Genomic DNA, 13,667 nt, shown 5'->3' on the forward strand with positions numbered 1-13,667 from the left:
GCGAAAATGTGTTTTTAAAAGGTTTTTTTAAGAGGATGCTTGACGGATGTTTTGGGGAAGAGCATTCCACAATCTGGGAGCCACAACACTGAAAGCTCTAGATCCCGAAACTTAGGGTTGACTAACAATCCCTCACTAGAAAATCGTAACAAACGGGCAGGAACATAAGGCAGAAGTAAGTCCGATAAATATGTAGGACCAAGGTTATGGAGAGCTTTATAAGTGAGAATTAGTATCTTGTAGCTTATGCGCAAGGAAACCGGAAGCCAATGAAGGTGATAGAGGATTGGGGTAATGTGATCGCTCTTTCTTGTGTGGGTAATCAAGTGAACTGCAGAGTTTTGAACATATTGTAGTCGTTTGATATTATTAGCTGACAGGCCATAAAGAAGTGAATTACAGTAATCTAGTTGAGATGTGACGAAGGCATGTGTAACAGTTTCAGTATCCTGCTGACTGAGAGAGGATCGAATACGAGAGATTACGTAGGTGGAAAAAAGCTGTCTTTACTACTTTACCCCTGTGATCATTGAATGAAAGATTGAAATCAATGAGAACACCAAGATTGCAAACTTTAGTGGAGGGCATAATCAGATCACCATCCAGATCCATCAGTTGACCAGAGAGCTTAGCAATTACCAGTTAGTAATTGGTAGCATATAAATGGTAAAGATGAGAGGGCCCAAAACATAACCTTGAGGTACACCAGAACTGATGGATTTGGTAGATGATTTGTGTTTCTAGTATATAACAAATTGCAAACAAAATAGCAGACACATGCCATTTATTTTACCACAGTATTGTAGTTCTCCCAAAAATGTTGTTAATGTCTTTCCAAACCTGAAGGACTTCTGTGGAACACAAAAGTTATTTTGAAAAATGCCCTTTTTTCACACAATGAAAGTAAAAAGGGTCCGGTGTTGTTTTGGACCCCATTGACCTTCATTGTATGGACAAAAACATCTGAAACTTTCTTCTAAATTTCTGAAAGAAAGAAATTAAGTCATACAGGTTTGTAATGAGAGTGAGTAAATGATGACAGAAATGTCATTTTTTGGGAAAACTTTCTCTTCAACACGTGTCAGGTTAACAAGTATGTTAAACACAAAGCTGACCCAATTGAGAATTTCACTAGCATGATCGACACTCTTCATTCACAGGGTGTAAACAATGAAGTTTTGAAAGCTGGTAGTTTTGAAAGCTTCCTTTACCTCACCAATGTTAATGGTTACCCATGGAGAAATGTTGATGTTTGCTGTTGTGAATGGATTTACACAGTAATCTTTAAGCTAGCTGGTTAGTCAGCCGTTGTAATGAATGATTTGATGATTCTCTTCACTTCATCTACAAACATGTCCGTGTGGTGTTAAACCTGGCTGCTTCAGCATTTTCACCTGCTGAACTGTGTTAATCTTTCAAAGCCTCAACCCCCGTATACATCACGTTTGTTCTTTTTTTAGTCTGATATTCATGCCGGCTTAATCTTTAGGCTCAGCTCTTTCATTCATTCATTGTAATTAGAGCAGATTGCCCTGCCAAGACCCCAGAATAGCACCTGGTTGCCAAAGAAACAGGCCTCTCCATCCCTCTATCCAACCACAAAGGGAGATTTGTCCCACAATCCACTTTATTTGTTCAGAAGTGTTGTAGTAGATTACTTATAATCCTGTATATTGGCTGACAAAATTGTTTTGATCAGCTCAGTTGACTTCCTGCTTATCTCAAGAATGTGATTCTGTAAAGGTCGGCGTGTTGCAATCCTGTCTGTGGGTGTGCCTTGTATCGAAGGTGAAACATTTGCCAGTTGAAGGAGGTTTTTTTCTCATACGATGTGGGCGGGTACGTCACAGCGTAGCTGCTGAGGACGTCCTGTGTCTCTAAAAACGTGCGATGTGTAAGAGGAAGCATGATGTCAGTCGCAGCCTTGGTAATGCAGTGTAGGTGTCTGTGAATCCACCCACAGATATGGCAAAGATCCGCCTCCCAGCCTGCCAGGGTGAAGCAAAGCTGGCCATCTAATAGCCTACAGCCCTCTCCTTCCCCCCAACTCCTGTCCCTACGAAAGCTCCCTCTTAATCCGGGGCCTGTTGAGAGGCCCGGTAACCAGGGCAACAGTCTTGTATGCATGTCAGCTGATGTGTGTCCAAAGTACCCGCAGTGCACAAAAGGGGGAGAAAACAAGTCGTCTTTGTTGGAGTGGCTGCATCACCAAAGGTCGTTATAAAGAGCTGATAGGGACTGATCCTTTCTCTTACATCTCATCAAATTGTGTCCAAAGGTTGTCCTTACTTAGAAAATGTGCGTGTTTGTACATGTTTACAATCAAGTTATCATGGAACAAATGAAATACTTCAGTCTTTCTTGACTTGTTATATAATACTACTGTGCAGAAGTTTAGTTTTCACCAAGTGTTGACTGGCCCGACTCATCAGCCGTGAACCTTAAATCTGGTGTCTCAGGTTGCCAGGTTTCATGTTTCCTTGCTGCTGCCAGAAAGTCACCCTGAAAGACTTGATGCCAGATTTCTAGATGACTGACACTAGGGTGACTCCATCTGTCTGTGTGAATATCTGCATTCGGAGGTCAACAAAACACTGTTATCGCATTGGCTTCATCATGTGACGGCCTGTGATGCAGGCCCAGTGTAGACTAGATGTCTCACATTCATAACACATTCTTCTTGCATTTTTGTATTAGTATTATATTGTGTTAATGCCATTATTTTTAAAGCATTTTTTGGTAACACTTTCTATGAAGCCCGCCCGTATTTATAATAAATTATAAGGGTATTCTTAAGGCATTATAATTAATGCATAATGCATTATAAAAAAGTATAATATGTTGTATCATCTCATAATTAATCATAACAACAATTATACCTACGCATTTGTGGTTATAACTTTTAAGAGTATGCCCATTTATAGCACACAATGAATGCCTTATTAAATCCACTTAATTTATTTAAGATCTGCACATTATCTTACCACATCTTGTGAGTGGTTAGGAGTGGTTGAGTATTTTTGAGTGTTTCCTGTGACGTTAATGTTAATTTTACTGTAAGCTAGTTTAAGCTCAGTTGTAATACTTTCAAATTAAAATATGCAATGATTTGCTTAAGAGTCAGAAGAATGTCTGTTGGGGAACCATCAAAATAAAGTGTTTGCAGTTATTTAGCAGACATACTACTAATACTCCAACGACTGATAGTTGACATGTAGTTGCAAAGTTATCATCAAAATAACCATACTGATATTACAATAAAAATAGTTCAAAGCAAATGTGAACACATTCATCTGATCTGATCTGATATCTGATCTTATGGCTGTTTGAGAAAAAAAAAAAATATATATATATATATATATATAGAGAGAGAGAGAGAGAGATATTAGTAGTAGTAGTATTTATAAGTGGTCTTTGTCTGCTTTAAGTAAAGTGAAAAAAATCAAAATCATAGTTTTCTTTTTGGCCACTCTGTGTTCTGAAAGGCGTAGGCGTCGCTAGACCATTTTTAGGTGGGCTATAGAATGATATAAAATGACTACTCAGCCCCCCTAAAATTTTGCGATTAGCTCCATAAACTGTACACGAATTAGTGATCGCCTCAGTCCCCTTTAAATTTCACATGAAAACGGCGACAGACTTCGATCGGCTCCTCTCCGTCTTTCAGCGCGTTCTTTTTCAATCCGCAGACCGCGGCGGCGCAGAGCCACAAACAGAGGAAGGTGTGTTTATCGATAGATTGTTATAATATCTGCATCTGTGCAGTTCTTTGTCATAAATACAGTTTACAAAATATCATGGGGGAGCAATAATCGGTTCCCCATCTACTGTAGCCTAAATTTTCGCTGCGTTCACCCCTCATCACACCACAGCTGTTTCCTCCAGCGAAAATGAAGCACATATGAACGCATACTTTATAAAACGATCATGTTGCCTTTTTTTTATATTTGAAAATGTAACTTTCAATATAATACATATTCCACTGCATGTGGCAAAGAGGTTTGCATGCTTGAGCTTAGGAAAGAGGGTTGTACTAGAAATGCAAACAGTAAAATTTTGTGTTTGTACAGTAAACAGTTGTGTGTGTGTGTGTGTGTGAGATCATGAAGACTTGAATTTGGCTTAGTCAGTACTCAAATGTTATACCTATCTATGCAATACAGTGGAATACTGCAATAAGTTTAGTATATGACCCCTATTAATCAAACATTTGTTATCTTATTTATATATATATTTTTATTATTAGGCTATTATTATTATTGTACCCTCACTGGGGGCTGAGTCCCCCTAAAATGAAAATCCTAGAATCGCCAATGCTGAAAGGTAATATATATGTTGGACATTGAGGCCTTAAAGGACATGAGCAAAAAAGAAACAAACACAACAACAAAAATGACCAGGGAGAAAAATACATTTTTGAGAATGAATTAATACGTTCCCATGAGAAACTTTGTGTTCTTGCAAACATTTTGCATTCTCTCTTAAAAAATACTTTTGAGGTAGGAGGAAAAACTGTATTGTAATGCTTCTGTGAGCAAATGCAAAGTTTCAGGGGAATGCAACACTTTAGTAAGAAAATGCAGATCTTTCGCGAACAAAGGCAGTTTTTTTGGAGAAGGTCTCTGGAAAGTTTTTCAAGAGAACGCAAATGTTTTTGAGTGAATGCAGAGTTTGGTTACACTATTTCGATAATCCACTTTAGACATTCTACAGTACTAAGTATAAATTGCTTGCAACTACATGTCAACTAACGCTTAGAGTATTAGTTGACTGTTAGGTTATAGTAGAATAAGATGACGTACTGCAAAGTTGCAAAGTCAGTAGAATGTGTTTGGGACCATCAAAATAAAGAGTTAACATACATTAAGCAGACAGTCTGCTAAAACTCTAATGACTGGTACTTTAGAGTACTTTACTTATATTTAGTAAAATGTCTATCAAAATAGGCCTAAAGTATTACCCAAAGTTTCTCTGGGGAGCGCAAAATTGCAAGGGAACACCAAAGCATTTAAAAATAATTTTTCTCTACATCTCATGATGAGATGATGATGATGATGATGGTAAAAAAGAGATGGGAATAATATAATAAAATAATATTTCAATGCTTTTGCATTTTCAAGCAAAACCTTTGCATTCCCTGAGCATTGTGTTTGCTCACAAACATTTTGTGATGGAAATAACATGAGGTGGGAGGAAAAGCTATATTTCAGTGCCTTTGCAAGTGAACAAAAGCTTTGTTTAATACCTCAGTGCAGATTCTTATTTCAGTTTTATCTTCTAAAAATGTTACAGTATATTCTGTGAAGTTTTGGTTTTTGTGAAGTACATGAGCATATGTACATGAGCAGAAGATCACAGGTTATGATGGTCATTAAATGCAGTTTCAAATGTTTAGATTATGTAAATAAAGTTTTTACACTAAAAAAAGGTCTTTCTTTACCTAACAGCAGTATTGCTCTTGTGATTAATAGACAGACATGAGTTGTTCAAAACACACCTCGATATGATTACATACGACAATGTAGCGAATCAGCTCATTCATGGGGAAATATGAATCATTAATCATAACTAGTTATAATTAATTATAAATATTTAGATCCGCTGTAGATATTTACTTGACCTCTCAGGGTCAACTGTCTGTCAATTCTAAGAACGTTCATTTCCTGGTTAAGGGAGACGTACGATAATGGCCGTGTTCGTGTGAACTAGGATCGTTTTGACAATGTTGTCATCTGTACGCACATTTTTTTTTTAAACTTAAAAACTCAAAAGCTTTTTATTACGTTGTTGTCATGCAAGCGTACCCTTAAACTGGGGAGTTAGTTTTGAGTTTTGAAACATGCAGTGTGTTTTTATTGTAGAGCAACCTTGTATATATGTGTGAATATCAAGAACGTTTTGATTCTCCATTTCATGATCCCTTTAAACATTTTCTAATACATGAACATTTTATATATCTGACTGTGGGATCAGCTACTAAACTAAATTTGGTACATTTGCATAAATCCTCAACGTTCTCATTGTTCTCTGACTTTAAAATGCCATCTCCCTGAAACTCTCCTCTCTATGTATTATAACAGATCCTATTTTGCACACTCAACACCCACAAAATTGATATGGAAAAGCTGCTGGGAGGGCAGATAGGACTGGAGGACTTCATCTTCGCTCACATAAAAGGGCTCAAAAAGGAGGTGGAGGTGTACAAAGCTGAGGAGGCACTTGGGCTCACCATCACAGACAATGGAGCTGGATACGCCTTCATAAAGGTAGACTCATAAATGAGGCTTTCGTTAGAACAGGGTGTTATTTTAGAATGCCGCCCCTTTAGCAGTGTAATAATTAGTTTTCTAAGTGTAGTGCACATAGCTTGTAGTACTAGCACTGCCCATGTACAGATAATGATTTGCATGTTTTTGAAAGTAAAATTTAGTGGTGCGAGAGTATTTTATGACTTTCTATAAGTTGTAAGGTATCCCTCTGCACAAATAAAAACATTTGTCTGCTTTCGGGTATGTTTGGCCAGGCTTTGATTGAGAGAAGTTAATCATTTAATTTAGGTGGTGTTAGAAGAACGCCACCCTGTGATTGTAAGATCACACGTTGAAGTACTCTGAATGCTGGATTTGTATCTTTAAAGCGACGTGTTAGTTGTGTTTTAGATTCATTTTTGAATTCTCTATACGTATTATTTTAAGCCCAGGTAATGGTTAAAGTACAAGTACACCAAAAATACTTTTGCACAGTTGCTATTTTAACATGTTAACAAAAGTTATTATTAAATATGAAGCGTGCCTGTGTTTTTTTTTGGCAGCGTATCAAAGAGGGCAGTGTGATGGATGGGGTAAAGGTGATCTGTGTGGGAGATCATCTCGAATGCATTAACGGAAAGAACATCGTCGGAATGCGGCACTATGAGGTGGCCCGAATGCTGAAGGAGCTGCCCAAGGATCAGTCCTTCACCATCAAACTTGTGGAGCCCATGAAAGCCTTCGGTTTGTCATTCATTCTTGTTGAAGTACTAATTTTTTCTAGATATTCTTGGTTTTGAACATTGTGACTGATGTAAAAAAAACAAAATAATAAAAATAAAATCTAGACAGTAGAGTGCAACCGTTTCTGAAGTGAAAATCCCATTTATATTCTCAATACAGAAATGTATCTTTTTACAATAAAGTATACATAATTTACGGCAGACTGCTCATGAGCTCTAACACTGATACATGATGGTATTTGCTTCTAAAGAAGCCATGTGATTTTGAAAGAAAAATGTTTAATTGCTGAATTCCCAATGAAGAACTCGTTTTTGCCTCATATCCATGTTTTTAATGATTTGATTGATATCCACGATTGATACATATGATTACATACGACAATGACGCACGATAATGGGCGTGTTGAGGAAAATCGTGAGTCGTTTTCACGGAGTTGTGTGAAGTAGGATCGTTTTGACAATGTTGTCATCTGTACGCACATTTTTTTAAAAACTTAAAAACTCAAAAGCTTTTTATTACGTTATTGTCATGCAAGTGTACCCTTAAACTGGGGAGTTAGTTTTGAGTTTTGAAACATGCAGTGTGTTTTTATTGTAGAGCAACCTTGTATATGTGTGAATATCAAGAACGTTTTGATTCTCCATTTCATGATCCCTTTAAACATTTTCTAATACAACAAATGAACATTTTATATATCTGACTGTGGGATCAGCTACTAAACTAAACTTGGTATATTTGCATACATCCTCAACATTCTCCCGTTGTTCTCTGACTTTAAACTGCCATCTCCCTGTAGTTGAAACTCTCCTCTCTATGTATTATAACAGGAAAAAAAATATATATATATATATAATAATAATAATAATAAAATCTAGACAGTAGAGTGCAACAGTTTCTGAAGTGAAAATCCCATTTATATTCTCAATACAGAAATTTATTTTTTTTTACAATAAAGTATACATCATTTACGGCAGACTGCTCATGAGCTCTAACATTGATACATGATAGTATTTGCTTTTAAAAAAGCCATGTGTTGTTGATTTTAATTTCATTTTGAAAGAAAAATGTTTAATTGCTGAATTCCCAATGATAGAACTACACTTCCCATGAGCCTCAAGAGAGCTCCACCAATCAGAGAAGTGGCAATGAAAACTGCAGCAAAAGAGCTGGGAAAAAACTTGGGTAATGCTTTATTTTAAGGTGTCCTTGTTACACGTTACATGTACTTACTATTATAACAATTAATTATGCATAATTACATGCAAGTAACCCTAATCCTAACCCTAAACATATAGTAAGTACATGTAGTTAATATTACTCAGTACTTAAATGCATAATTACACTGTAACAAGGACACCTTAAAATAAAGTGTAACCAAAACTCGCAATTTACGTAATCGAGACTACTTTTATGTATTTGAAGTTTTATACTTAAAATTTCCTTACTTGATTAGTAGCTAATTGCCTTATGAAATACATTAAATACACTGTCGTTTTTGCCTCATATCCAAGTTTTTAATGATTTGATTGATATCCAAGCTTCAAAAAAGACACATTTTTTAAAATGCAGATGGAAAAAATAAATTCATAAATACTAGAACTGTTATTGTTGCACTCTATTTCTATGCATCATGTGATCTATTAAATGTTATCGTGTTGATAAATATAGATTTAATGTTTAAAAAAAAAAATGTTCTTTCACTTGGCAGAGATGCTTGAACCACGGTCAAGAGGAGGCGGAGGCAAATCCTCGGGAGATGGCAAGATAGGCACAGGCAGAGAAACCCTCAGATTGCGCTCCAAGGGTCCTGCAACAGTCGAGGAGATGGTAACTGTGTTCTCTCAATGTTGCAATTCTGAGTTTATATCTTACATTAAACACAGAGATATATACACAGAGATATAAACACAGAATTGTGAGGAAAAAAAGTCAGAATTGTGAAAATAAAAATAAAAAATCATTGCCTTTTTAAAAAATATCTATGACGGGACAAAAACTGAACTGCGAGATGTAAATTAAGAATTCAGAAAATTAATTCAGAATTGTCCAGCAAAAACTCAGAGAAATGATCAGAAATTATCTTTCATTCCATATTCCATGGTGGAAACAACCTTCCATATACAATAACATCAGCAAAATGGCCACTGACAGTATTAAGAGTCATGACATTCACTTAGAGAGTACATCCAATGCTTTTCTTTTACTCCACAGCCCACAGAGTTTGAAGAGAAGGCAGTGAAGAAAGTGGATGACCTTCTTGAGAGTTACATGGGCATTCGAGACACTGAATTAGGTGAGATTTCTGTAGTGTTTCACATCATGGAATGTCATGTAAGGATGATATCTTATCATGAACATTTTACCTTGTGAACTTCTTAAAGTTGTTTTTGAGTATTATTTATATTGATATTGTGTGAAATTGTATTTGTCAATGTTTCTTTTTATGACTCCATTATATATTGTGAAGCACACTGAGCTGCGTATCTTGTATGAAGATTCAAGAGTGCTATAGAAATAAATGTTTATTATTATTTATTATGAAAGCGTGTTTTAACAAAATACAGTACCATTCAAAAGTTTGGGTTTTAGTAAAAATGTTTAGTTTTTGAAAAAAGTCTCTTATGCTCACCTAGGCAGAATTTATTTAATCAAAATGCAAGAAAAAACAGTAATATTGTGAAAAATTATTTTATAATCTTTGATGAATGACATAGAGAAGGTTCAAAAGAACAGCATTTAATTGAAATGGAAATCTTCTTATACACTGTAAGTCTTTACTGCCACTTTTGATCAATTTAATGCATCCTTACTGAGTAAGCATTAATTTCTTTAAAAATAGGAGTTTTGAATGGTAGTGTACGTTTTATACATTTTACTACATATTTGTTCTACATTGCTTATTATATATGTAAAACAAAAAGTTTATTTAATATACAAAACAACTGTATATTGAATAATTTTGGTACTGTTGGATATAACCACACAGTACCAAAATCTGGGTGCCGAAGCGACTTTTGCAATGGTTTGTTGCATTAACAAATATTACTAACGTTTCATGCTCCGAGTATTGCAAAATGGGATGACTTTATCCTCCTTCTCACTTCTGCACAGCTGCCACGATGGTCGAGGTGGGCAGAGAAAAGAAGAACCCTGATGAGTTTGCCATGGCTCTGGACGAGGCTCTTGGTGACTTTGCCTTCCCAGATGAGTTTGTGTTCGATGTCTGGGGAGCCATCGGTGATGCTAAACAGGGACGGTTTTAAATGCTGCTACACACACACACACACACACACCACACCAACCATTAAAAAAAAATTAGCTGAAATCAAGATCATCCTGTTCAGAGTCATGCACTTTATAGCTAGCATGCTGAACATTTAAATTGATATGATTGTAAGAAAAATTTTACAAATAAATAATAAACAAAAAAATAATAGTAAATATCACCACTGTATTTTTTTTTCACATAATACATTCTCATGCCTTTCAAAGAGCTTCAACAGCAGCTAGGCACCAGGTTTTGACCTCTCAGGACGAGAAGAATTTATCTAGATAATTTATTTCTTTGGTTTAGCATTTGTAGGTGAAGCTGGGACTTTATGATATTAAAAAAAAAAAAGCCAAGGGAAAGGGTGATGTTTGAAACACTCTTTTGTATAGATAGAGAATTTTTGTATAGAATTATGGATATACATCAATTGTGTTTTTTAGAGCTATTTTAGACTTTGTAATTTATTTAATAAAGTGATGAAACTTTTGGAAAATTGCAGCTTCAGTAGCTGATTGTCACATTTTAGTCAATTCAGTATATACACATGAACATAAAAACATTAAGTTGTCATGTAACCTTAAAAATAGTGCCAACCAGACAAAGTTAATTTAAGAAATATCACAAATGAGTTGATCATATCACATGGTTGATTTTATTGCTATTAGTTTGATTGTAAAATACAATCCATAAGGGATCACTTTGTATGATAGCTGTATGTTTTTGTGTGCCTTCACTTTTGTGTTGTCGATTTAATTTTGTATGAACAATTTCTATTGTGCTCAAATCACAGATTTTGTCTTTGCCTGTTTTTTCTTTCTTTCTTCCATTTATTAAAGGTGAAAAAGGATGCACTAAATTGCTTTGTGAATATGATCATTCACTGTATTATTTTTAACTTATCAACATCAGGTAAGATTGCTTCAAGCCACAATATGTCATTTGATTCTTATTTAAAACCCTGAATCATGCTCATTATTGTGGGTGTTTTTGCACTGGGGTTTGACTTTCTGCAAACGCCACCAATAGGAGAGTAGTTTCTATTTTCTAGTTCACAGTGGAACAGAAGGACTATCTGGATAATGACTGCCCCCTGCTGTTGCACCAATCATGAGGTTGTGCTTTGTGTAATAGCCCTATCAGGCAAAACAGCTCCATAATATGGTAGTATTTAAATATAACAATGGTTACTAGTTATCATTTAATTAATACCAATAAAACAATGATAGTATTGAGACGCATTTTCCTCCTAAATGTTTGGAAACACTACAGGAAAAGTGGGGCTTTGGACAACTTTAAATAATCTAAATAAATAAAAAATCTTGCACGTTTTTGCAACTTTAATGCATTTATACTACTAAAAAATAAAAAATGTGGGGACTGTAAGTTATTTTACAAAGAATTACACCTGAAGTGCACACATCCAACAGGCCAGGAGCTCAATGTGGGTGCTCAACCACAAAAAGTTGCGTAAGTTGGCACACCACAGCTCCAAAATTAGAAAAATATTTAAGTTCTCACCACAGGTGACGTTTCGAGACTAATCGTCTGATGAAGAGCTTTTAGGCTCGAAACGTCACCTGTGGTGAGAACATAAATATTTTTCTACTTTTGGAGCTGTGGTGTGCCAACTTTGATCTTCCTTCCTGCAAGATATTTTACAAATTTTTGTTAAAAGTCTCTTAAGCTCACCAAGGCTGCATTTAAAATAGAAATCTTGTGACATTATACATGTCTTTACTGTCACTTATGGTCAATTTAATGCATCCTTGATGAATAAAAGTATTATTTAAAAATAATCTTACTGACCCCAATCCTTTGAATGGTAGTTTAGGAATAATTTTATGATACACGTTTTATTTTGTTGTTGTTTTGTTTGTGTGTGTGTGTGTGTGTGCGTGTGTGTGTGTCTCTTTACTGATGGGTCGTCAACTTAATTTTGCAAAAATGTATATTATGCACAAATCCTGTTTTAACACAATGCAGCAAATACCATAATAGATTTAAGTATTGGTCACTCTACTCTGTAAGCTAACACTGAAATAACTATATTCCAATATTTTATATCAACTTTATTTGTAGCCTCATTTTACATATTGGTAAAAAATATAGTAGGGTGAAGACAGACAATTCCCTCTCAATCCCCCAAAAAAAAGGAAGAAAGAAAAAAGAAAAGAAAGTAGTGCCAGCTCACATTATAGGCCTTAAATTACAGGTACTGTCAATAGTAAAAATCTGTATTTAAAATTAAAGGCGACTCCATATATTGAGGACTAAAACTTGGCAAGTTTAAGAGATACTATTAGCATTTCTAAAAACGTTAACATAATAGAACTGGTACGCTCATGAAAACATACATAGTTTTTAGGTGGGTACAGTTTAGGGATTATAAGGCTCTTCGTATAAGTGACTGTGTAACTGGATCAGTTTTACCACAGCTTGCAAGATATGGCTTGGAAGCACATGAGAAATGCCTTACTGGCGTGTTTCTTAGTCAGAAAAAATGTGGAGTGCCTTAAGAATGCAGTCAAGAGGGTCAAATGTTTTCAACATGAATAATCAATATGGACACGTCAGCTTTGATCTAATGAAATGCAAGATGAAAAAAAAATAACTTTTAGCACCCATTATGTGACATGGACAGTAAGTATGCTTTGGTTCTCAAAGTAATAAGCCAATCTACCACAAGCTGCGATACCTTGAAATGTAATCCGTAAATGCATTATAAATTCCTTCATTTTTGAAGCTTGTCTTGTGCTATAGTAGATCAAATTAAATGACAGGAGTTGAGGTTGGTGATGGATGGATCTAATGTGCCCAGCAAGGTGATGTAGTGTACTGGCTGAGATCTTTCCATGCCGCTTTTGTCCTTCTTAGAGTTCATCCCCGATGTGAGCGGTCCTGAAGGCATCACCAGTCAGCTTCTCTTGAGCTTCCTTCATGCTAGCCACAACTGCACATGGAAGAAAAATGTGGTCAAGGTACAAGTCACTCGTTTTGTTCACATTGCACATAAAATCTCATTTGTTTTTCAAATTCATCTCTAGAATGGACTGTAAACACAGTCAATCCTGTTTTGCATTGCCACTGGAAAGTTTGCTATTTGAAGCAAAGCGAGTGAAAACTAGTCATTTCAGGCACAGATCAAGTCAATAGACTGCATTCTTTATGATGTATTTATGATGTAAATAATGCACTATATTGTGATGACAACATTTTTGCGAAATATTCTGAAATGTTTTCGCAAAATGTGTTACGTCAGAACTATTGCGTTCCTATTCTATAGAATGCGACAGTCGGATTCAAGAAGTAAAAAAAATGCCATTCGTTTTCTCTACACTCTAAAAAATGCTGGGTTAAATTCAACCCAGTGCTGGGTAAAATAGGGACAAACCCAGCAATTGGGC

The 13,667-nt window shown here is 35.6% G+C and overlaps 2 protein-coding genes across 2 annotated transcripts in view; one reads left to right on the forward strand and one right to left on the reverse strand.

Annotated features, from left to right (window-relative positions):
• Positions 1 to 10,604, forward strand: part of LOC107690984 (PDZ domain-containing protein GIPC1-like) — a 23,938-nt gene extending 13,334 nt beyond the window's left edge. The window contains exons 2-6 of the mRNA XM_016489434.1: positions 6,081 to 6,266; positions 6,812 to 6,992; positions 8,701 to 8,819; positions 9,204 to 9,285; positions 10,104 to 10,604. Coding sequence (XP_016344920.1) covers positions 6,081 to 6,266; positions 6,812 to 6,992; positions 8,701 to 8,819; positions 9,204 to 9,285; positions 10,104 to 10,255 — 720 coding nt within the window. The 3' untranslated portion in view covers positions 10,256 to 10,604. The remainder of the gene's footprint in view (positions 1 to 6,080; positions 6,267 to 6,811; positions 6,993 to 8,700; positions 8,820 to 9,203; positions 9,286 to 10,103) is intronic.
• Positions 10,605 to 12,429: 1,825 nt separating this feature from the next.
• The window catches only part of LOC107690994 (thioredoxin domain-containing protein 12-like), a 4,820-nt gene continuing 3,582 nt past the window's right edge, over positions 12,430 to 13,667 (reverse strand). Inside the window, exon 7 of the mRNA XM_016489445.1 lies at positions 12,430 to 13,213. Coding sequence (XP_016344931.1) covers positions 13,134 to 13,213 — 80 coding nt within the window. The 3' untranslated portion in view covers positions 12,430 to 13,133. The remainder of the gene's footprint in view (positions 13,214 to 13,667) is intronic.

The sequence above is a fragment of the Sinocyclocheilus anshuiensis genome, unplaced genomic scaffold (assembly GCF_001515605.1).
Source record: "Sinocyclocheilus anshuiensis isolate Anshui unplaced genomic scaffold, SAMN03320099.WGS_v1.1 scaffold894, whole genome shotgun sequence".
NCBI classification, from domain to species: domain Eukaryota; kingdom Metazoa; phylum Chordata; class Actinopteri; order Cypriniformes; family Cyprinidae; genus Sinocyclocheilus; species Sinocyclocheilus anshuiensis.